General features: G+C 45.4%; 1 protein-coding gene across 2 annotated transcripts; it reads left to right on the top strand.

Moving 5' to 3' along the window:
- Nucleotides 1–11,273: 11,273 nt before the first annotated feature.
- Nucleotides 11,274–20,828, top strand: LOC126984771 (DNA polymerase epsilon subunit 2-like). Of its 2 annotated transcripts, none has more exons than XM_050838828.1 (3): nt 11,274–11,804; nt 16,711–16,858; nt 20,622–20,827. In XM_050838828.1, exons 1-3 carry the CDS (start codon nt 11,764–11,766, stop codon nt 20,796–20,798), a joined length of 366 nt encoding a protein of 121 aa, XP_050694785.1. In that variant the 5' UTR covers nt 11,274–11,763; the 3' UTR covers nt 20,799–20,827. The 2 variants fall into 2 exon arrangements, with proteins under 2 accessions (XP_050694785.1, XP_050694784.1); XM_050838827.1 differs by lacking the exon at nt 11,274–11,804 and adding an exon at nt 14,169–14,244 and having other exon boundaries at nt 20,622–20,828.
- Nucleotides 20,829–23,109: the final 2,281 nt, after the last annotated feature.

Genomic DNA, 23,109 nt, shown 5'->3' with positions numbered 1-23,109 from the left:
AGATTCACTGGTATTGTACCAAATGCGATATTGTTGCGGGGAAATTGTTCAAACAAGTAACCAACACATCCAAGAGACAGGATAAAGTAGAAAGACGTATGGATGCCCTGGAAACTAAAACCACTGAGGCCTTAGAGGAGATCAAGAGTGATGTCAAGAATCTGAAGGAGGAAATTAGAGATGATATCAGGTCTCAAGTGAACAGTGAGTTCAAATCTAGGATTGATGAAGTCAAGCAGAAAGTTGGGGAGGAAGTCAAGAGTGTGATTAATGAAGCAGTGGAAAGCAAAACAGTTGATATAACAGTCGACACGAGGAACAAAGCAAGGCGGATCCAGAAAATCAATTTTGGGGAGCCCGCTGGTAAAATTTCATAAGTTAGCGACAGCCTCAAACAGTGAAGACCAATGGATAGTGATGGCGGTTCCTTGCTTAAAATCCGCAGCTCCCGAGCAATCAACGTATATGTGACAAATGAATTTTTCTTGTATCTATATATGAAGTGCAATCAATATTAAGCTGGCAAGCAATAACAAGAAACAATTCAAATTGCACATCCGACCCGTAAAAAGGCAGATCTGAACAGGTAGAAATCATCACCATACGATCACTCGAAGAAAACTAAATGTTTATTTCGCTATGTAAGCAGCAAGGGTGATCATAATACAGGTCATATATAAATTACAAACCTGACCTTTACAAAAAAGAGCTAATATGTGAAATTAGACGCAGCTGAAGATAAAAAGGAATTCTTATAGGGCTTCTTTTACACGGGATTGAGGTAACACATTTGCAAAGATTGGCTGATCTAAAGAAATATATTTACAAATTCCCAAGTATTCAACAAGTGCCTCACCAAGCAAAGAGTAGTCGGCGGTTTTTTTCGCCGAATTTGCTTATCAATCTCTCGACTGAAATGGGGATATCGTGGTGGACACAGAGGAGGGCAAGCCTGTTCAGGCGCTCTTGGCCGACGGTACTCCTCAGATGCTGGTGCTGGCGTGTGCCTGGGCTTCTTTGATCGTTTGGAAGACCGGAACAGATAATGCCCAGCGCTCCGCTTCTACCTTCACGAGTGTCAGGGATTCAATGTCGAGTTCGTAGAGCTTCGCCACTTGAAGCACAACCGCACGCAACATCCGTTTCTGGGCCTTTGAGGAGTTGCTTGAGCTGAAGTGCGACAGGCACTGTGTCGTCACCGAACCGACTCTTCAACTCAGCCAAGATGTGGTCCACGAACGGAATGTACACCGCCCGGCGGTAGTACTCCTCAGCATTCTCGCACGGAACATTTGATCGCTGGGTCTGTCGTCCACAGAGTCGTGGCACAGGGATGGTGTCATGCGATGACCCCACCTCGACCAAAAGCTCTTCCGCTTTCGTGAACACGTCGTGAAAATGATTCTCCGCATCTGCTCTGAACTTGGCAAAAATGGTCTCGATGCCACGGCATCGGCTGACACCAGGTCGCCATCTTTCCTCTGAAGTTTGGCTCGGCTCGAGAGTATGTGCCAATATACACTCCACTACAACCAGTCCAACGAGAAAGCAGGAAACACGTATGGCGATGAGAAGGAGCCCAGCGGTGGCGTCAAGTTCCTCCTCGAGAAAAACAGCGATGACAGGCAGAAATTCAACGAAAACCATCATTCTGTCATGCCTCTCAATCCACCTGGTGGGGCACAGGGGAACAAGCGTTTCGCACTTGGCCGAGGTAACCTTGACAACCTCTGTGAAGCGGAGAGAGCGCACATTCAAAGAATGAACGAAGCTGTACACCTGGGTCAGGTTGTACACCTGGGTCAGTGTTGTACACCTGGGTCAGGTTGTACACCTGGGTCAGTGTTGTACACCTGGGTCAGGTTGTACACCTGGGTCAGGTTGTACACCTGGGTCAGTGTTGTACACCTGGGTCAGGTTGTACACCTGGGTCAGTGTTGTACACCTGGGTCAGGTTGTACACCTGGGTCAGTGTTGTACACCTGGGTCAGTGTTGTACACCTGGGTCAGTGTTGTACACCTGGGACAGTGTTGTACACCTGGGTCAGTGTTGTACACCTGGGTCAGGTTGTACACCTGGGTCAGTGTTGTACACCTGGGTCAGTGTTGTACACCTGGGTCAGGTTGTACACCTGGGTCAGTGTTGTACACCTGGGTCAGTGTTGTACACCTGGGTCAGTGTTGTACACCTGGGTCAGTGTTGTACACCTGGGTCAGTGTTGTACACCTGGGTCAGTGTTGTACACCTGGGTCAGGTTGTACACCTGGGTCAGTGTTTGAAGAGCGATCTTCACTTCCTTGACGTCACACGCCTTCGTCAGTACAAGATTCTGTCGGTGGCTAAAGCAGTGGATTGGGTTGGCCAGGGTGTACTTCTTCATGAGTACTGCGGCACACCCTTTGAATGTTCCCACCATGGCACTTGCTCCATCGAAACCAAGTCCCCTGCACTTGGCCATGTTCAATCCGAGGTCTTCAACGGTGCACAAAAGGAGCCAGGCTAAACCTTTACCGGTGAGGTCATGAGCACGCACAAAGGCAAGGAAGTCTTCCCTTATTTCCTCTTCCAAGTGCCGAATGATGATAGTGGCCTGCACTAAAATTCACTTTCTGCTTGCATGTGAGGAATGAGGTCACAAAGATTTTTTCCTAGGCCTTTAAATCTTACTCTATAATATTCAATATATGATTCCGGAACTTAAATACTGAAAATAAATAAAGAAAATCCTGAGTTCTCCAGAAATGCAACAGAAAGGTACCAGTTTTCGTTTTGACTCTCTCAGAAAGTGGACATTTTAGCAGATGGGGGGGGGGGGGTCGTCCAACACCCCCAGCCCCTCCCCCCCCTAGGAACGGCGTACTACGGCCCTGTACGAGTATATAGATTGTTAGATGAGTGCGGGGCCATAAGAGCGCGGTGCCCATTGTGCCCTGGCCCTGCAGGAGTGAAAAATTACATCAGACACCGAAAAAATTTAAATCTTGCCTGAGCATCCCGTCCACCTCCGCATAGTAAAGCCCAAGGAACCATAGAGGAGGAATTTTTTTAAGTTTGGAGGACAGCGTCCAGAGCTATCTAGCGGCGGCCGGCTTCGCTCCCCAGCTCTCTAGCTTTTTAGGGGTATCTTAGATATATTTTATGTTTTCTCAATTCATGGGTATTTCAAATATTTTAGTTATCCTAATATTTTTTTTGGGGGGGCCCGGGTCATCTGGCTCCCCACCCCCATATCCGTGCCTGCATATGCCTACAGCCGACGACACATTCTGTATTATACAGTAGAGCCCCATTTAGCGCGAGAATTAGGTGGATGAACGCGGTCGCGCTAACTGAATTCGCGCTAATTGAATAAAGTAACCAATATGAAAAAAGTTATTTGGTGCAGACGTGGGTCTGACTTTTGGGTTTGATAATTACTCAAAATACGCAGTCATCAGTTATCGAGACAAACTGGTAAGAGAGAGGACTGTGTTAGACTGCAGGAAGATCTCTACAGGATGCAACATTGGTCGGGGAAGTGGTTGTTGGAGTTCCACCCTGAAAAGTGCAGTGCTATGAGGCTAGGAACATCAAATGAAGAAAAGGTCACATGCAACATGAGGGAGGAGCTAAGGGACATCACAGTGGAAGAGGACCTGGGAGTTTGGACTGATTGCGAGCTGAAGTTTAAAGAACACCGTGCAAGGAAAATCAATAAGGCTAACGGATTGGTCGGACTGATCCGACGTACATTTGTGACACTGGATGAGTCAGAACTCAAGTTATTGTTTATTGCCTTAGTTCGACCACACCTAGAGTATGCAAACCAAGCCTGGTCCCCGAGCAAGAAGATGGACATTGAGGCAGTGGAGGCAGTTCAAAGAAGAGCCACCAAATTGGTACCAACCTTGAAGAACTTGTCATATCCAGAACCACTACAGAAATTAGGCCTCCCAACCCTGTCATACAGACGATCAAGAGGTGATATGATAGAATTGTTCAAGATCATGAATGGAGTGTACGACAGTGACATATGCAGCGGCCTCTTCATGGATCAAAATTATCAAGCTACACGGGGACATAGTAAGAAGATATATAAACAACGTGCCAGGTTAGATATAAGAAAATATTCATTCTGTAATAGAGTGGTGGATATCTGGAACGGCCTCCCTGAAGCAGTAGTGAGTGCACCATCAGTTAAAACCTTTGAAAATAGGTTGGATAAGGCATGGAGATCACAGAGACAAAAACTTGAGCACATGGTAGCCATTGATATTGGGCACGGGTCCAGACAACTCGACCACGGAGACCACCCGAACGGAGACACAGAGACCGGAGACACAGGCTTTGTTAGCCTCTTCTGGATTTCTTCTGTGAGTTTCTGTGACCGTCGGGTTCTTGTTGTTGGTGATAGTCAGGTTCGTTATGTTGACAGGTATTTTTGCTCCAAGGATAAGAACAGGACGAGGGTGTGTTTCCCAGGGGCAGGGGTGGGCCATATATCAGACAGGATTGAGGCGTGTATGGCAAGCGAGGGATCGAACCCCATTGTCTTTCTCAGCTGTGGCGGAAACGGTTTCTCGTGTGCCAAGCGAGGACCTTCTCAGGCGTTTTAGAGAATTGTTAGGCAGGATACGTGACGCTGGTCACATGCACATGCCAGTAGTGTGTGGCGTCCTGCCAAGGAGGGGCGTTGGCGATGGATGGCTGTCCAGGGCGATAGCAGTGAACAGAAGACTTGCTGAGCACTGCGAGCACAATGCGTGGCTGTTCGTCGACAATTGGGACCTCTTTTTTGGCAACGACGCCCTCTACGCCCGTGACAGGATACACTTGACGTTCAAGGGTGTTGAGGCTCTCTCAGACTCCCTTGAGCGAGCACTTGGTACCCTGAGGGATTTTTCAGTATAGGCGAGGGGGGAAGGAGTAATGGGAGCAATGGGAGGAGTAATGGAAGAGGACATCTAGCTCATAATATAACCAGGCAGCTTAGAAGTAATTATAGGGGAGTAACAGAGGGCGGGCTAAGAATCTTCTATACTAACAGCAGGAGCCTCAGAAACAAGATAGACTTACTAAGGGGTGAAGCTTGTTCAGAAAATTTTGACATAATAGCGATCACTGAGACATGGATAGACACTGCCAATAGAAATTTTAGATCAGAATTTGAAATAACGGGTTATCAGATGTTTCACAAAGACAGAAGGGGCAGAAAGGGAGGCGGAGTTGCGCTATATGTTAAAGACTCACTTAAATGTTTAGTTGACAATTCAGTCAAAACTAACATGGATTCAGAATCAGTTTGGGTGGACGTTTACAAAGGGAAAGAAAAACTAACTCTAGGAAGCCACCCAGCCTTAACAGGCAGGACACGAGTATATTACTACAGGAGATTGGCAGGGCGAGTAAGAGTAGAAATGTCTGCGTAATGGGGGACTTTAATTATAGGAATATAGACTAGGAAGACCTAGTGGGTGACCTGGAAGCCGAGGACTTTCTTGAAGTTATACAAGATAATTTCCTTAAGCAGGTAGTTACTGAGCCTACCAGAGGAGATAACATATTAGACTTAGTCCTAACCAATAATGGGAACTTGCTACGTGAGTTGGAAGTGGGCGGAGAGTTAGGAAATAGTGACCACAGAACGATTCGTTTTAGCTTAGACTGGGCGGTAACCCGCGAACCAAACCCAGTGTTAGTGCCAGATTTCAGAAGAGCAAATTACGAGGGGCTTCGAAGACATCTTGAAGGGGTAAACTGGGATAATTTAGGGATTCATGAGGGCCAGAACTGCGGATTGGAGAGCCAGGAGAACCAGGTAGAAATGTCTTACAATAATTTAGTTAGAGTAATAGTAGAGGGGCAAGGACAGCATATACCACAGCGAATACTTAGAAAAGAAAACATTGACATGATCGAGGTTTATAAATGGATGAAGGGCTTTAATAAGGGAGACATTCATAAGGTTTTGTTGGTAAGAGAACCGGGTAGGACACGAAGTAATGGGTTTAAACTGGATAAATTCAGATTCAACAGGGACACAGGCAAAAATTGGTTTACTAACAGGGTGGTGGATGAGTGGAATAGGCTTAGCAGTCATGTGGTGAGTGCCAATACAATTGTCACATTCAAAAATAGACTAGATAAATTCATGGACAGCGATATTAGGTGGGGTTAGATACACGGGAGCTTAGGGTCAAAGGAGCTGCCTCGTACAGGCCTACCGGCCTCTTGTAGACTCCTGCGTTCTTATGTTCTTATGTACTAAGTTTTTGCCCTCCTTGCTTTTTAATTTAACTCACACCAAACTGATTCTTGAGCATTGTGGTCAACAAGACTGGTTACTGAACTTAAATCTATGGGCAGGTAATTTTTCACTAGTATTGCCACTCCTCCTCCCGGGGCATTCTGTACAGCTCTGTCCTTCCTTACGACCGTGTACTGCTGATCTGTGTATTGAAAATCTACGTAGACCCTCACTGTTCCTGTCAGTCACCTTCCATTCAAAGAAACGCCTCCCTTCCTCTCTGCTCACCCACCTGACTCGCATACCACTGTCACCAACCATTCTCATGCAGTTCTTAATCCACTTGCTCTCATGCACACTCCACAAGTAAACCTTCCGTGCCAGTCTTGCGTCATGATCTTGATCTTGATCTTGATGTCACAGGTGGCTCGGGATTTCTCCCCAGCCAGGCCTGTGAAAAGAAAACAAAAAACATGCGGAAAGTCTATGTTCTCGGGGCAAGATATCATTCCCTATATCTTTCACGCCACATGCCCTCCAAGAACTCTTTCACTGCCTCAATCACTCGTCCACTCGTCTCTCCACTGAGCCCCAGCAGCAGCACCATCCACTCCCTTGCCGTCCTCCCGTTCACTCCACGTCCCATCTCGCTCAAAAACACATGCATCATCTTCGTTCTCTCCCTGTCATACTTCTTGCATTCCAGCACTACATGCTGCACAGTCTCGTCCACACCCCAGTCACACATCTGGCACACTTTGCTGCGGGACTCAGACCATCTATAGTTCCTTGCATTCACATCCAGACACTGCGCTCTAGCACGGAAAAGAAGATCACCTCCCAGGCTTCCCTCATACCACACCTCACACTTTGGGGCCTCTTTCTCCCTATACCAGTCGAGAGTTTCCTTTCTTTCCATCTCATTCTTCCACTTGCTCAATCCCTCATCTTTAACTGCCATATCTATCACATTCTTCCACTTTCTTACATCCCACTCAAACCCCTCTCCATTTCTGTTTGTTACTCTCCATTCAAACACATTTTGCCTATCCTCAAAGGGTCGGTACACCCACCTACTTAGCATAACATTCCTGTCTATCATTCGCCCACATTTATTCGCCCATTTGCCATCTCTTATACTCCACAAGTATACTTTTCTTGCTAATCTTGCATCCTCCATTTGTTCCAGTCTCACTTTATATCTCAAGGTTGCCTTTACTAGTCTTTCCCTAAACGTGCTCCATCCCATGTCACCCCTAAGAGCCTCTACTGCTGCAAACCTTGGTGCATTCAGTGCCATTCTTGCTACCCTATTCTGCCCCACCTCCAATTTTTGTATCTCACTCTCATTCCATGTCATCACATCCATTCCATACATAATGCTCGGGACAGCCACACTCTTCCAAACCTCACGGATGACATCATACTTGCTCGCTCTCATCCTCGCTGCACTCCCTAAACGGCCTACCCACTGGTTTGTCAAACTTATCTTTACATTCTTGGCCCTGCAGCATCCATTTACCTCCATCCACACCCCTAGGTACTTGTATTCTTCGGTCTGTTCCAACTCATTCCCTTCCAGTCTCCAAGTTGTTTCTCTCTCATCCTCTGACCTATTGACTATCATAATCTTGCTCTTCTCACTACTAAATCTAACACCAAAATCTCTTCCATAGCCCCCTACCACATCTAACATTCTTTGTAAGTCTCCCGCAGAGTCACTCAAAATCACAACATCGTCCGCATACAACAACACACACAACTTGTCCTCTCCAACTTTCACTCCCGCATTCATTCTTCTCATCCTAACTGCCAGCTCCTCTGTATACAGGCTAAATAATGTTGGTGACAGAATGCAACCCTGCCTCACTCCTCTCTCGCTCTTCACCCAGTCTGTCTCTAGGCTCCCTAACCTGTATTTAGCTCTTGTGCCTGCATACATACTCCTAATTATGTTCACAAACTTATCACTCAATCCAATCTGCTCCAGCACCCTACACAACATACTCCTATTAACCCTGTCGTAAGCTTTCTCTATGTCTAGAAAACCTAAGTACAACTTTTCTCCTGCTCTCTTTTTCCTTTCAATCAGTTCATTCACCACAAACATATTATCTTCAGCTCTCCTGTCAACCCGGAAACCATTCTGTTCCTCACCTAATACCCTATTCCTCTCAATCCATTTACACAACCTTTCATTCAGCACTGCACAAAAAACTTTCCTTACTGTGTTTACAAGGGAGATTGGTCTGTAATTCTTAAGCTCCTGTCTACTCTTGTGTCCACCCTTATGTATCAAAGTCACCTTACAGTCATTCCACTTGCTCGGCACTCTCTCTTCCTCCCACACCTGGTTAAATAAGTCAGTCATTCTGTCAATAACACTCTCACCACCATTCTTATAAAGCTCGTACGGGATATCATCTGGTCCTGCTGCTTTTCCATCCTTCTGTCTCTTAATACACCTCTCAACTTCCTCCCTACTGATCCTTTCATTCAGCTCAGTTGCATCTTTCCTCTCCATGGTCACACCCGCTTCTCTCACGTTCATTTCTTCACCCACTCCTCCTATTTTCTCCCAAAACTCCTTGACTGCCTCCCTCATTTTCTCTTCATCTGTAATTGTTACACCATCCACCTTCAGTCTTTCTACATTTCCACTGTCACTCATCCATTCACCTGTACAGCAAGAGCAAGAGCAGGAGCTGCTGCTGGGACTGAGTGATGAAGCAAATGATAGAATTATAGAAGCCATGAAGAGTTTTCTGGAAAAGATGTGGTGTGCAAGAAATAGGGAATTGGAAGATTTGTAATGGATACTGCTTGTGTTGTTTTATTTTACAGGGTGTGCCGATACGAAGGCCTGACTCTCCAACTTGCTCTTGCTCTTGCTGTACAGGTGACCCGTTGGAGAGTCTGGCCTTCGTATCGGCACACCCTGTAAAAATAACACAAGCAGTATCCATTACAAATCTTCCAATTCCCTATTTCTTGCACACCACATCTTTTCCAGAGAACCCTTCATGGCTTCTATAATTCTATCATTTGCTTCATCACTCAGTCCCAGCAGCAGCATCCATTCCCTCTCTGTCCTTGCAATCCTCCCATTCACATCCCAGCCCATCTCACTCAGTGCCACCCTCATCATCTCCGTCCTTTCTCTCCGGTACCTCCCACACACCAGTATCACATGCACGACAGTTTCATCCACACCCCTGTCACACATCTGACACACTTTGCTGCGGGACTCAGACCACCTGTAGTTTCTTGCATTCACATTCATACACTGCGCGCGAGCTTGGAAGAGAAGATCACCACCCAGGCTTCCATCATACCAGCTGACACACTGCGGGGCTTCCTTTTCCCTGTACCACTCCAAAGTAGTCTTTCGCTCCATCACATGCTTCCACCTCCTCAGACCGTCACCTTTCACTGCACTGTCTATCTCTTTCTTCCACTTTCTCACATTCCATTCTAGACCCTCACTATTTCTGTCAGTCACCTTCCATTCAAAGAAACGCCTCCCTTCCTCTCTGCTCACCCACCTGACTCGCATACCACTGTCACCAATTCATTCTCATGCAGTTTTTAATCCATTTGCTCTCATGCACACTCCACAAGTAGACCTTCCGTGCCAATCTCGCGTCATCCATTCGTTCCAGTCTGACTTTGTATCTAAGGGTAGCCTTCCTAAATCTTTCCCTAAAGGTACTCCACCCCATATCACCCCTCAATGCTTCCACTGCTGCATACCTTGGTGCATTCAAAGCTAACCTACCGATCCTATTTTGCCCTACTTCCAGTTTATCCATTTCCAACTCACTCCATGTAATCACCTCCATCCCATACATCACACTCGGCACTGCTACACTCTTCCACACCTCTCTCAGCACATCATACTTACATGCTCTCATTCTTGCCGCACTTCTCAGACGGCCCACCCATTGATTAACTAGGCTAATCTTCTCATTCTTTGTCCTTTCACATCCTCTCGGACTCATCCATACACCCAGGTACTTGTATGCATCTGTTTGCCCTAGCTCTGTGTCTCCTAGCCTCCAGGTCCTATTTCTCTCATCTTCTGCCCCATTCACAACCATTATCTGACTTTTCTCACTACTATATTTCACTCCAAAATCTCTCCCATACTCATTCACCACATCTAATAGTTCCTGCAGTTCCTCCGCTGACTCACTCATGACTACCACATCATCTGCATATAGAAGCACACTTACCCTGTCTTCTCCCACTTTTACTCCTGCATTCTTTCTCCTCATCCTGGCTGCCAACTCCTCAGTGTACAGACTGAAGAGAGTTGGAGACAGGATGCAGCCCTGCCTAACACCTCTTTCACTCCTCACCCACTCTGTCTCTAATGCTCCTAACCTATACCTGGCTCTCGTATCCACATACATGCTCCTAATGATTCGCACTATCTTATCACTCAAACCTACTTTCTCCAGTACCTTGCACATCACCTCCCTGTTCACTCTATCATACGCTTTCTCAATATCAAGAAACCCAAGATACAACGGACTTCCATTCTTCCTTTTCCTCTCTATCATCTCATTTACCACATACATATTGTCCTCTGCTCTCCTGTCTGTGCGAAAACCATTCTGCTCCTCACCCAGCACTCTCTTTCAATCCACTTACACAGCCTTTCATTCAACACAGCACAGAAAATCTTTCCCACCGTATTCGCCAGGGCTATCGGCCTATAATTCCTCAGCTCTTTCTTACTCTTGTCCTCCCTTGTCACCTGTACAGCAAGAGCAAGAGCAAGAGCAAGGCCTTGCGCGACTCCCGCCAATCCAGCGTCACCAGATTGTCGTACTCAGAACAATACTGCATATTCCAGTTTCTGGCCCAACATTACCGCAAGGAAGCCTCAGTAATCGACGATTTCAACAAGTAGTATAAATAAATATCGTTAGCTGTGTGGATGCGACTGTTTTGGGGTCTGAAACCAGGAAATGCAGTGTGCTAAGTACGATAGTATGATGAGGACGTTGGCGCCAAATCCCAATGTTTACAAACAAACCCTTGAGTGGCGGGGCGGCGAGGAGGATAATAGTTACGGCCTGAACAGACCCCTAAAGCACCCCAGAGGAAGAACAGGAAGATAATTAAAGGTCGTAAAGGAAGGAAGATCAAGGAGTGACGACCTTAGAAGCGATACGTAGCGCCAGGGGCCTCAAAAAGAAGGACCTTGACTGACTCGTAAGGCCTAAACAGCCCCCTAAAACACCGCAGAGGAAGAAAAAGATAATTAAAGGTCGTAAAGGAAGGAGATCAAGAAGTGACGGCCTCAGAAGCGCTACAAAGCTCCAGGGGTCTCCAGAAGAAGAATAAATGACCTTGACTAACTCGTAAGAATTAATTATGGCCTGACCAGCCCCCTAAAACATCCCAGAAGAACAAGATAATTAAAGGCTATAAAGGAAGGAGTGACGCCCTCAGAAGCGATATATAACCCCCAGACCCTGATCTCCCCACCCTGGCCGAGAACAGGACTTTGGCGCAGAAGAGTGAGATGATGCGGTTCTTTAAGCTGTACGGACTGAACTTGCGGAGGTAAAGGTTGTTAGTTTTGTTCTTCTTTTTCTTCATCAACAGTTCCCTTTTTCTTCTTCTCCTTTTCCTCCTTCTTCTCATTCTTCTCTGCCTCCTCCTTTTTCTTCTCCTTTTTATTATTCCTCTTCTGCTTCTTATCCTTTTTCTTAATCTTCTTCACTTCTTTTCCTCTTTTTTTTTTTCTTCTTGTTCTTCTCCTCTTTCTCCTTATTAATGTTCCCCTTTGCTTCTTCTTAATCTTCTTCTTCTTCATTTTGTCTTTTTCTCCTTCTTTTTCTTTGTATTCTTCTCTTTCTTCTTTTCTTGTCCTTCTTATTCCTCCTCCTCCTTCTTCCTCTTCTTCTCTTCCTTCCTTATTATTATTTTTTTATTGTTATCTTCTCCATCTCCTTCTTATTCCTCCTCTTCCTCCTTTTTCTCCTTCTTCTTCCTCTTCTCTTTCTTCTTTATTACTATTTTATTTTATTGTTATCATATGAGACAAAGTCGGCATAGAGGGAGGAGTGCAGACATTAGGTTAGAGTTAGTTTGGTTAGATTCGCCAAGTTTATTTTTGCCCAGCGCACGTCGTCTTAACCTAACCTAACATCACATTAACAAGGAGAGGAACATTAAGACACTTCACCGGACACTGACCTCTCTGGTGGCCACTCCTCTATACTTCTTTATACAGGAGCAGTGATCAGCAGGATTTTTTGTTCCTCTTTATTTTCTGCCCTTGGTCTGCTGCCGTCACTGCAACGAAAACTGAGAAAGAGCACTGAACTGACCTCCCTTGCCGCCACACTTTACCCTGTGTGGGAACATACACTAGCGTTTTTTTTTTTTTTTTTTTGTAAAACTAGGGAACAACTACTCCCCCTCCACCACCCCAGCCCCCCTACCCCCCAACACAAGCCTGGGGACCTGTGGAGAACTGGGGTTGTTGGGGGGGAAGGCAAAATCACTGAAAAATGGGTTTCCAAAATATCCCTAGAATAATCCCTAAATTAGGGAAAATTCCCTCTTCTCGAAAGTAAGGAAAATCCCTAATGTATACTCTCACATGCGTGGGCTAATCGCTAACCAAGCGTACCGTCACTAACCCCCACATGTATGATGCACTTGAAATCGGTTCTTTAGGGTGGGTGAGCATATTTAAACTATTTTAACCGAACTTTACATAACCTAACCTCGACCCCCCTGCTGACCAAGGGGGGCTGCACCCCCCCTGGACCCTCCCCCTCTTAAAGTACCCCAACCGAACTTTGCGACCTGGCAACTAACTGGGGTGCTTCGCCCCCTCGACCCCACTCACATGTATGATGCGCTCGATTAATCCCTGTAGGGAACCGTGGTTTTGGTGGTGGAAGGCTAAATCACTGAAAAATGGGCTTCCAAAATGTCCCTACAAAAATCCCTAAAATAGGGAATATTCTCTAGTCTCTAAAGTAAGGAAAGTCCCTAACGTACACTCTTGTAATCAATTCCAATATAACCTAGCAGCCGCCCCAGCGGGTCTGTTGACGAGTGTTACGGTAATTGGATGGTCAGCGAGTAGATCCCCCCGCCCACCGCCATGCCCCAATCCATAGTCGAGTAATTTGGTAAATGTCATGTTTTATAATTACAAGTGGTACAGTACTGACGGTTAACCCATCCACTTCTTGTAAGATGATGCTAGATCATTGTTACCAAGTACTTTGGGGTACAAAATAAAACATTTGTGACAGCTGTCATCCAGCACTGACGCTCCTGCTGTTAACTGAGCCGGGAGTGACCTACCGACTGCTACATATCAACTATATATGCTATATATCATATGATATATGCTATATATCAACTATAAGTATCGCACGTTGAACAATATCCGTTTGTTTTCTGACACGTGCTTGTCATAGCTTCATGCGACCGTGACTCACAAAGCGCACGTGACACGCCCGTGTCACTGTTGGACCCGGTAATGGGATAGTAGTCGGTCCTTTTGTCAACCTACATGCACACCAATAAAGAGGTTAAATACTCAGTTAACACTTACCGAGAGGTGAAGTAGACTGATGTTTTGAGGGAGTGAGTGTCGGGCCTTCCATCCATTATGGCGGCTTGAAAACAACTGACTTCAGGAACCTGCCTATAGGTGCCACCACTGATACACCCTCGCGTAGTAAAATTTCACGAATGTATTCCTTTAAAATTAGAAAATACAAATAGCTGCGGCATTAGTTGCTTTAATATATAGAAGAAAATAACGTAGAACTCTTAAAAGACCGTTTTTTGTCCGAAATCGTTATGATCCATGCACGTTCTGGATATTACTGACTTAGGAACTAGTTTCTGTGGTGTAGTATAAGGCAGCTAAGAGGCTCAGTCTGCCCAGGAAGCTGTCGAGTCAAACAACAACACTGGACTTAGAAATGTTCAAGGCACCCCCACATAATCAAGCCGTTTACGCAGTAAATTGGTACGACCAGTAACTAAAACCTTCACAGATGTGAAGCAAAAGAAGTATCCTATGCAGTACCCATGCTATTTTTTCACTATATTAGAAGCAGTTGTTGGCTAGATTAACCTTTTTTTTCTACTCTTCCTTTGTAAAAAAAAAACTTCCTTGACCTCACTTTGCACTTTCCTTTCCAAAATTGGCCTCTCTTCTGGCCTCTTGTTTTTTCTTTTGTCGGAGGAGTGTCGGGCTATTTTTTTGTTCTTCAATGTTTTTACCCTTAAGTTGCCTCCCTGTTAAAAACAACAACAAAGAAAAAGGATTCCTGTAACTCACTCCGCTCTTTCCTTTCCAAAATTGGCCATCTTCTGGCCTCTTGTTTCCTTACTTTTGTCAGAGGAGTGTCTGGTAAGCTATTTTTATGTTCTTTTATGTTTTTTTGCCCTTAACCCTTATACCCCGTCAGGCATGATCATGGCTTTTATGTTAGTCTCCGTCACGCCACGATCGATCATTTTTTGACACACTGTTTATGCTTGAGGCTATGCGTCATACATCAAGCCCTGTCATTGGCCCTTTTTTCCAACATGCTGGATGCCTGGCCAATCACGTCCCAGCTTTTACAAGGATTTGTTATGTTGTATTCGGGCTCCAGATTTTCCCGCAGTGAGTACAAGGTCGCGATGTGTGGTGTATTTTATCATTTTTTTTACCCATTTCTAGGCAAGATAGCAGATATATATGTATTTCCATGAGTAAATAAGTATTTCAGGCACATGATAAGATACATGACAATACGTGAGAATTGTTTTTTTGTCTTCTTATTGACCTAGATAAGGGTGATGTCAGATGACGAGTGTGAGGTGATACTGGAGGTTTACCATTTAGAGGATTACATAAGCTCCATTTGTTCATTTATCATTATACCAAAGCAAAGACCAACCTCTAAGCCTTCAGATGATATATAATTGTCCCAGCATTTGTTACAATAATTTGAATGAACACTAAGGTAAGCAAGGGAACACCTACAGTCACCCCCCGCCGTTCGCGGTCTCACCCATCGCGGTTTCGCGTATTCGCGGTCAACAGATTCTGCTTATACGCGGCCCCAGTTTCATGTATACGGATGCATTGACGCTAAATAGGAAGGCAGAGAGGAGGGAGGAGGCAGAGAGGAGGGAGGAGGAGGAGGAGGAAGGCAGAGAGGAGGGAGGAAGGCAGAGAGGAGGGAGGAGGAGGGGAGGGAGGAGAGGGGGGAGGAGGAGTGTCAATGGACGTTAAGGCGGTGTCACACTAGCACTTTTTCCGTCGATTAATGCCATTTCCGTCGATTTTTCATCGTTCCGCATGAACTTATCGCATGAATTTGTCAGACGATCAGGATCGTTTCCGCCTGCAAATTTCCGCCTTTGTTTACATTTCCAAGACCAAGACCGAGACTTTCCGCGTGGCTTCAACCTGTCTCAAACGCTCTCCTGCAGTGACAGCCTTCCTCATCCTGGTGTCACTTCTGGCAATAAGAGGTGTCACTAACTCCAGAAGTCTGTGGTACTGGCTCTTGTCCAACCTGATCCAATTCTTCAGAGTCTCATGATCCTCTAAACTCAGCTCTTTTAACAGCCTGTGGTACACACTTTCTCTTTCCCGACGAGCCAACCATGAGCGCATCCATGCACGCTTTTTGGCTTGTTTAGCTCGTCTAAGTCTCACAATACACAGTATTAGGTTCAGAGCAGCGTATCTTTGCCGCAGCGTGGACTCCATGTTTGTTTACATTCCCATGGTCTGTGCCGACGGAAAGTTTCAGACGAAACACCGTTTGTGTGTGACAGGCCGCAGCCAAGATATCGACGATTTTCATGCTTTCCTATTGGCCAGCAGCTCACTCAGGGACGACTGCTATTGGTCGAGATTTTCTCATAGCAACATTATCCTAAAAAAAAAAAAAATTCACGCGCCGCCACACTGCAGTGTTGCCAGATTGGGCTACTTATCGCAAATTGGGCTACTTTTGGGAACGAAAAAACATGTTTTATATGACGTGTCAGAGGTGACTTCCCCAAATGCATATTTTCCCATAGGGTTATAGTCCCGCCGTTTGCGGTTTCGCGCATCGCGCCGAAGTCCGGGAACGAAATACCCGCGAACGGCGGGGGATGACTGTACTAACATTACTCACCCGTTTTTATGTACGTACGTAACTTAAAACCGTCCACTCATTTTATCACGGGGTATAAGGGTTAAGTTGCCTCCCTTCTTGTAAAAAAACAAAAACAAAAAATGGACTTCTGGTAACTCACTCCGCTCTTTCCTTTCCGAAATTAATCTTTTTCCTGACCTCTCGTTCATTTTTCTCTTGTTGGGGCAGCGTCTAGCAAGCTTTATTTTCTTATTTATTATTGCCCTTGACCTGCTTCCTTTACCGTAGCTAAACAAAACAACAAAAGGACTCCCGTAACTCCGCTCTTTCCTGCCTCTCCCAAACAGCGACGTGGCAAGCTACCTGTGTCAGCTGCTGGAGCCTCTGCCGCAGGAGGAGCACACGCAGTGGGTGGAGGCGGTCATCGAGGCACTGCAGAAGCTCCCCATCACCTCCGACCAGATCACCAAGGAGGCAATCTACAGGGCAGCCGAGGCAGGTTTTGTTGAGCTGGTCAGGGCAGGGCAGAGGGAATGCCACCCACTCACTCACTCACTCACTCACTCATTCTACCACTTGCTCACTCACTCACTCTACTGGTACCACTTATTTACTTACTCACCCACTCACTCACTCACTCACTCATTCTACCACTTGCTCACTCACTCACTCACTCTACTGGTACCACTTATTTACTCACTCACCCACTCACTCACTCACTCATTCTACCACTTGCTCACTCACTCACTCTACTGGTACCACTTATTTACTCACCCACTCACTCACCCACTCACTCATTCTACCACTTGCTCACTCACTCACTCTACTGGTACCACTTATTTACTCACTCACCCACTCACTCACTCACTCACTCACTCATTCTACCACTTGCTCACTCACTCACTCTACTGGTACCACTTATTTACTCACTCACCCACTCACTCACCTACTCATTGATTCACTATCACTTATTCATTCATTCACTCACTCACTCATTCACTCTATCACTTACTCATTCACTCTATCACTTACTCACTCACTCACTCATTCATTCACTCTATCACTTACTCATTCATTCACTCACTCACTCATTCACATCACCACTCACTCACTCACACCACCATTCATTCACTCCTCATCACTTATTCACCACCACCACCATTCATTCACTCTATCACTTACTCATTCACTCACTCACCACCATTCATTCATTCACTCATCACTTACTCATTGCTCCACTCACTCACTCATTCATTCACTCTATCACTTACTCATTCACTCACCACTCATTCATTCACTCTATCACTTACTCATTCACTCATCCACTCACCATTCATTCACTCTATCACTTACTCCATCCACTCACCACTCATCCACCACCACCACTCACTCATCCACTCATCCACTCACCACCACTCATCCATTCACTCTATCACTTACTCATTCACCACTCACCATTCATTCACTCCATCACTTCTCATTCACTCACCACCATTCATTCACTCTATCACTTACTCATCCACTCACTCACTCATTCATTCACTCCATCACTTACCATTTACTCACTCACTCATTCATTCACTCAATCACTTACTCATTCACCACCACCACCATTCATCCACCCTATCACTCATCCACCACCACTCATTCATTCACCCTATCACCACTCATTCACTCACTCATTCACTCATTCACTCACTCACTCATTCATTCACTCTATCACTCACTCATTCACTCACTCATTCGCTCATTCATTCACTCTATCACTCACTCATTCACTCACTCACTCATTCATTCACTCTATCACTCACTCATTCACTCACTCACTCACTCACTCACTCAATCACTCACTCAATCACTCATTCATTCACTCTATCACTCACTCATTCACGCACTCACTCACTTATTCATTCACTATCACTTACTCATTCACTATCACTTACTCATTCACTCACTCACTCACTCATTCATTCACTCTATCACTCACTCATTCACTCACTCACTCACTCATTCATTCACTCTATCACTCACTCATTCACTCACTCACTCACTCATTCATTCACTCTATCACTCACTCATTCACTCACTCACTCATTCATTCACTCTATCACTTACTCATTCACTCACTCACTCACTCATTCATTCACTCTATCACTTACTCATTCACTCACTCACTCATTCATTCACTCTATCACTCACTCACTCACTCACTTGGAAAACATGTTGTCAGTGTTCTCAGGGTCTTCTGCCCCTCACATCAGGTGTTTCCGAAGGCCAAAAAGGAGCTCAGCCGTGTTCTCATGAGTGTTCTTTCAGGTTCACGGTACAGAAGAAGGGACTTTTTTTATTTATTATTTATTCTTTATGTCTACGCCTATAGCGCCGATAGGCTTGTTTGAGGGGCCTGGATGGTAGTCGGCCCCAGCCCGTATTGGTGCAGGCAGGTGTTTATAGTGGCGCCATCTTAACCCCTTGACTGCGGATTTCCTACAAGAAGACATCACCAAGCTACAGGAGTGGAACAAAAAGTGGCTGCTACAATTCAGTTAAGAAAAATGTAAAGTCCTGCACCTTGGGAGGGGATATCCAGCATACCAATACCACATGGGAAACACTCCACTATCCACCACAGAGGCAGAGAAAGACCTGGGAGTGTATGTTACCAGGCTACCAGTGAAGGGATATCCAGCACACCAGTACCACATGGGAAACACTCCACTATCCACCACAGAGGCAGAGAAAGACCTGGGAGTGTATGTTACCAGGCTACCAGTGAAGGGATATCCAGCACACCAATACCACATGGGAAACACTCCACTATCCACCACAGAGGCAGAGAAAGACCTGGGAGTGTATGTGACCAGGCTACCAGTGAAGGGATATCCAGCACACCAATACCACATGGGAAACACTCCACTATCCACCACAGAGGCAGAGAAAGACCTGGGGGTGTATGTTACCAGGCTACCAGTGAAGGGATATCCAGCACACCAGTACCACATGGGAAACACTCCACTATCCACCACAGAGGCAGAGAAAGACATAACATAAGAACATAAGAACGCAGGAGTCTGCAAGAGGCCGGTAGGCCTGTACGAGGCAGCTCCTTTGACCCTAAGCTCCCGTGTATCTAACCCCACCTAATATCGCTGTCCATGAATTTATCTAGTCTATTTTTGAATGTGACAATTGTATTGGCACTCACCTAATGACTGCTAAGCCTATTCCACTCATCCACCACCCTGTTAGTAAACCAATTTTTGCCTGTGTCCCTGTTGAATCTGAATTTATCCAGTTTAAACCCATTACTTCGTGTCCTACCCGGTTCTCTTACCAACAAAACCTTATGAATGTCTCCCTTATTAAAGCCCTTCATCCATTTATAAACCTCGATCATGTCTCCACGCACCCTTCGCCTTTCTAGAGAATGCAAGTTTAACTGTTTGAGTCTTTCCTCGTATGGCAAGTTTCTCAGCCCCTGAATCATCTTAGTCATCCTCCTCTGCACCGATTCTAACATTTTGATATCCATTCTATAGTAAGGTGACCAGAACTGAACCGCATAGTCAAGATGAGGTCTAACTAATGCTAAATATAGTTTGAGGAAGACTTCGGGGCTTCTGTTGCTTACGCTCCTTGAAATAAATCCCAGTACCCTATTAGCTCGATTTCTAGCTTGAATGCATTGTGCCCTTGGACGGAGATCAGAGCTCACTAAGACCCCTAAATCCCTCTCGCACCCAGACCTACTTATGAGAGTGTCATTTAAGCAATAGTTATGTGAGGGGTTGTTCCTACCTACACTCAGAATACTGCACTTCCCTACATTGAACTCCATCTGCCATTTATCCGCCCAGTCATATAATCTGTTGAGTTCACCTTGGAGAATACTAGCGTCCTGATCCGACTCAATTACTCTACCGATCTTGGTATCATCTGTAAATTTACTAACATCACTACTAATTCCTGTGTCTAAGTCATTGATATAAATAATAAACAAAAGTGGACCTAATACCGAACCTGGGAGTGTATGTTACCAGGCTACCAGTGATGGCGAAATCCATGCCAATCGCAGTGGATGGGTTAAAACTACTACCTCTGGAAATGCCCAAAACTCCTATGAAAGCCTTGTCAAATATGCGCCCTGTACTACTTCTACTACTACTTATATTACTACTACTACTCGTTACCTGCTTTGCCTCAATGATAATAATAATAAAAGAAAAATAATAATAATAATGTTAACACTTATTTGCAGGACGCGGGGAACGTGCAAAACGTCAACCCCGACAGCGCCCTGGAGGTGATCGACGTCTTCAAGATTCCCCGCCTGACCTACGACGTGGACAAGAGGAAGTTCATCATTGAGCCGGCCGGAGCGCTGGACCTGCACGGGAAGGCGGCGGACAAAGCGACGCTATTCAGAAACAGGTGACGGTCTCTCGATTATATTCGTATACTTAATTATTCACTTTATATTACTAGTTTATTTATTTATTTATCTCTTTATTTAGTTACGGGGCATGTGGAATGGGAGGACAGGGTGGAGCACAAGGAGGTGGATTCTGTTTTAAAAGGGTCCGATTCTGTTTCAAAAAGGTAAAAGAGGTCTGGATTCTGTTTTAAAAGGTTTGGTTTTTGTTTCAAATGGTTTGGATTCTGTTTCAAAAGGGTCATATTCTGTTTTAAAAGGGTCATATTCTGTTTTAAAAGGGTCATATTCTGTTTTAAAAGGGTCATATTCTGTTTTAAAAGGGTCATATTCTGTTTTAAAAGGGTCATATTCTGTTTAAAAAGTATTAGATTCTGTGGTCACCTGTGGGACAGTTGGACAAACCTATATTTTTGTGGTATTCTTCTGTGTGTTATGAAGTAATCTGTTGACACTCTCTGTTAAAAATCATGAAATCACTAACATCACGATTGACTTTTTAATGCCTATTGAACGTAAACCGCTGCCGCCGCCGCAAAATAGCTCGCAGAGAGGTTCAACTTGCTTGCTGTTTCCATATTTCCCTCAGCGCTCACAAAGATCACAAGCGGAGAGACTAGAACAAAACCAGGCAAATTAACACTTTTAATGCTGTGTATTCCCACAGCGCGCATGCGTGGTGGACAGCAGAATGACTAATTTCATCGGGGAGATATTTCTCGCAACACTGGCCAGTGTAGTGGACCTTCTTCTTTTGACCTGTAATGCTTTGTATCGCATCTTTGGTCCTCCTCCCCCACACTTTTATACTTCACAACATGCACTTAGGGCCGCTTTCAGTGTCATTTTGTTAGTTGTGATCGTTACCAATGGCAGCGATCGCCAGTATAGTATTTCCACGTGAAACTGGCCGACCGGGTAGTGGCGGCTGTGGGGTTAGCCTGGCCCCGCACTTACCACACACTCTCAACATCTCTCGCTTTGTCTGCAGCCGCCACTACCCATCGGCCAGTTTCACGTAAAATACTAAGCGGTGATCGCCGCCATTGGTAACGATCAAAACAAACAAAGTGACTCTCAAAGCGGTCCTTAGTTACTTAACAGTGCACACTTATACACTTCACCCTGAACTTAGGTGTTTTTCTGTCCTTTTCTTTCCCTTATTTTGCTTTTCTTTGCCCTTTTGCTATTTTTCACTATTACTTTTCACCGTCGATGCCATGCATTACAGGTCAAAAGAAGAAGAAGAAGAAGGAAAGGAAAACATCACTGGGAGATCTAGTTTTCATAGACTCAAAAAAAATGTTTTTTGGACTGTGGTTCCACAGCACGGGGTGTTCTCTTATCTTGTTAATCAAGTAGTAAGCAAAGCAGCTCTGCCAGGCCATTTTACTTAGTCTGTTGGGGGCCATCTTCCACTGCTCCTCACTCCTCAGCCACTGCCGTCGGCTGTTTGTTTACATGCAGCCGTTCGGTACCTACGTACCCACACTCGTACTCACAACCGTTTTCCATTCATAAGGACAACCAACAACTCGCTCCTGGTTGGGTGTACGGGCAACCGCGGTTGCCCATAGTCCCAATGGTTGGACACCGCTTATTGATGCCGCCATGTTGCCTCTCTTTCTATCTTCTATCGATATTTTCATGCTGACTGCTCTTCTGAACTTGTTAACTGCATGCCTCCCCCCCTTCCGCGGCACCGCTGCACTAGACTTTCTACTCTAGCTTATCCCTATGCTGTCCAAACCCCTTATGCAAGAGTAAACCGGCATCTTCACTCTTTCATCCCTTACACTGGTAAACTCTGGAACAGCCTTCCTTCGTCTGAATCTCCTCCTGCCTATAACTTGAACTCTTTCAAGAACAGTGTATCAAGTCACCTCTCCACCCGAAATTGACCTCTCTTTTAGCCACTCTATACTATCTTCTGTTTTGGGAGCGGCAAGTAGCGGGCTTTTTTTCTACATTCTTTTTGTTGCCCTTGAGCCGTCTCCTTTGTTGTAAAAAAAGTAATATCCAGTCCATGCAAGTGTTAAAAAGGGATGGGACAAAGACGCAGCCCTGTCTCTCTCCCGCGTTAACGGGAAATAAGCAAGACACGCCTCCCCCACTAACACACTTCACAGAACTCAGCCCCAGAGTACAGGCCAGACCAACGGTCCTTGCAGGAATCTCACGGAGTCGCAGTAGATCCTGGAGTGTCTCCCGATGCAGTGAATGAAACGCCTTCTTGAGATCTGCATAGGGTCCAAGAATCCCTTGTCGAATCTCACGTCGGAGCTCCACCAATACACGAAGCGCTAGAATACGG

This window comes from Eriocheir sinensis, chromosome 57 (genome assembly GCF_024679095.1).
Source record: "Eriocheir sinensis breed Jianghai 21 chromosome 57, ASM2467909v1, whole genome shotgun sequence".
NCBI classification, from domain to species: domain Eukaryota; kingdom Metazoa; phylum Arthropoda; class Malacostraca; order Decapoda; family Varunidae; genus Eriocheir; species Eriocheir sinensis.
Note: the sequence above shows the minus strand (reverse complement) of the source record. Positions and strands in the feature narration are given on the sequence as shown.

Bases quoted from the DNA above. Each gene is read 5' to 3' on its own strand.
- LOC126984771 (XM_050838827.1), top strand. From the start codon at position 14,198: ATGTTCAAGGCACCCCCACATAATCAAGCCGTTTACGCAGTAAATTG. The intron at 14,245-16,710 runs GTACGACCAGTA...TCTCCCAAACAG, and splicing joins GCCGTTTACGCAGTAAATTG to CGACGTGGCAAGCTACCTGT. The intron at 16,859-20,621 runs GCAGGTTTTGTT...ACTTATTTGCAG, and splicing joins CAATCTACAGGGCAGCCGAG to GACGCGGGGAACGTGCAAAA.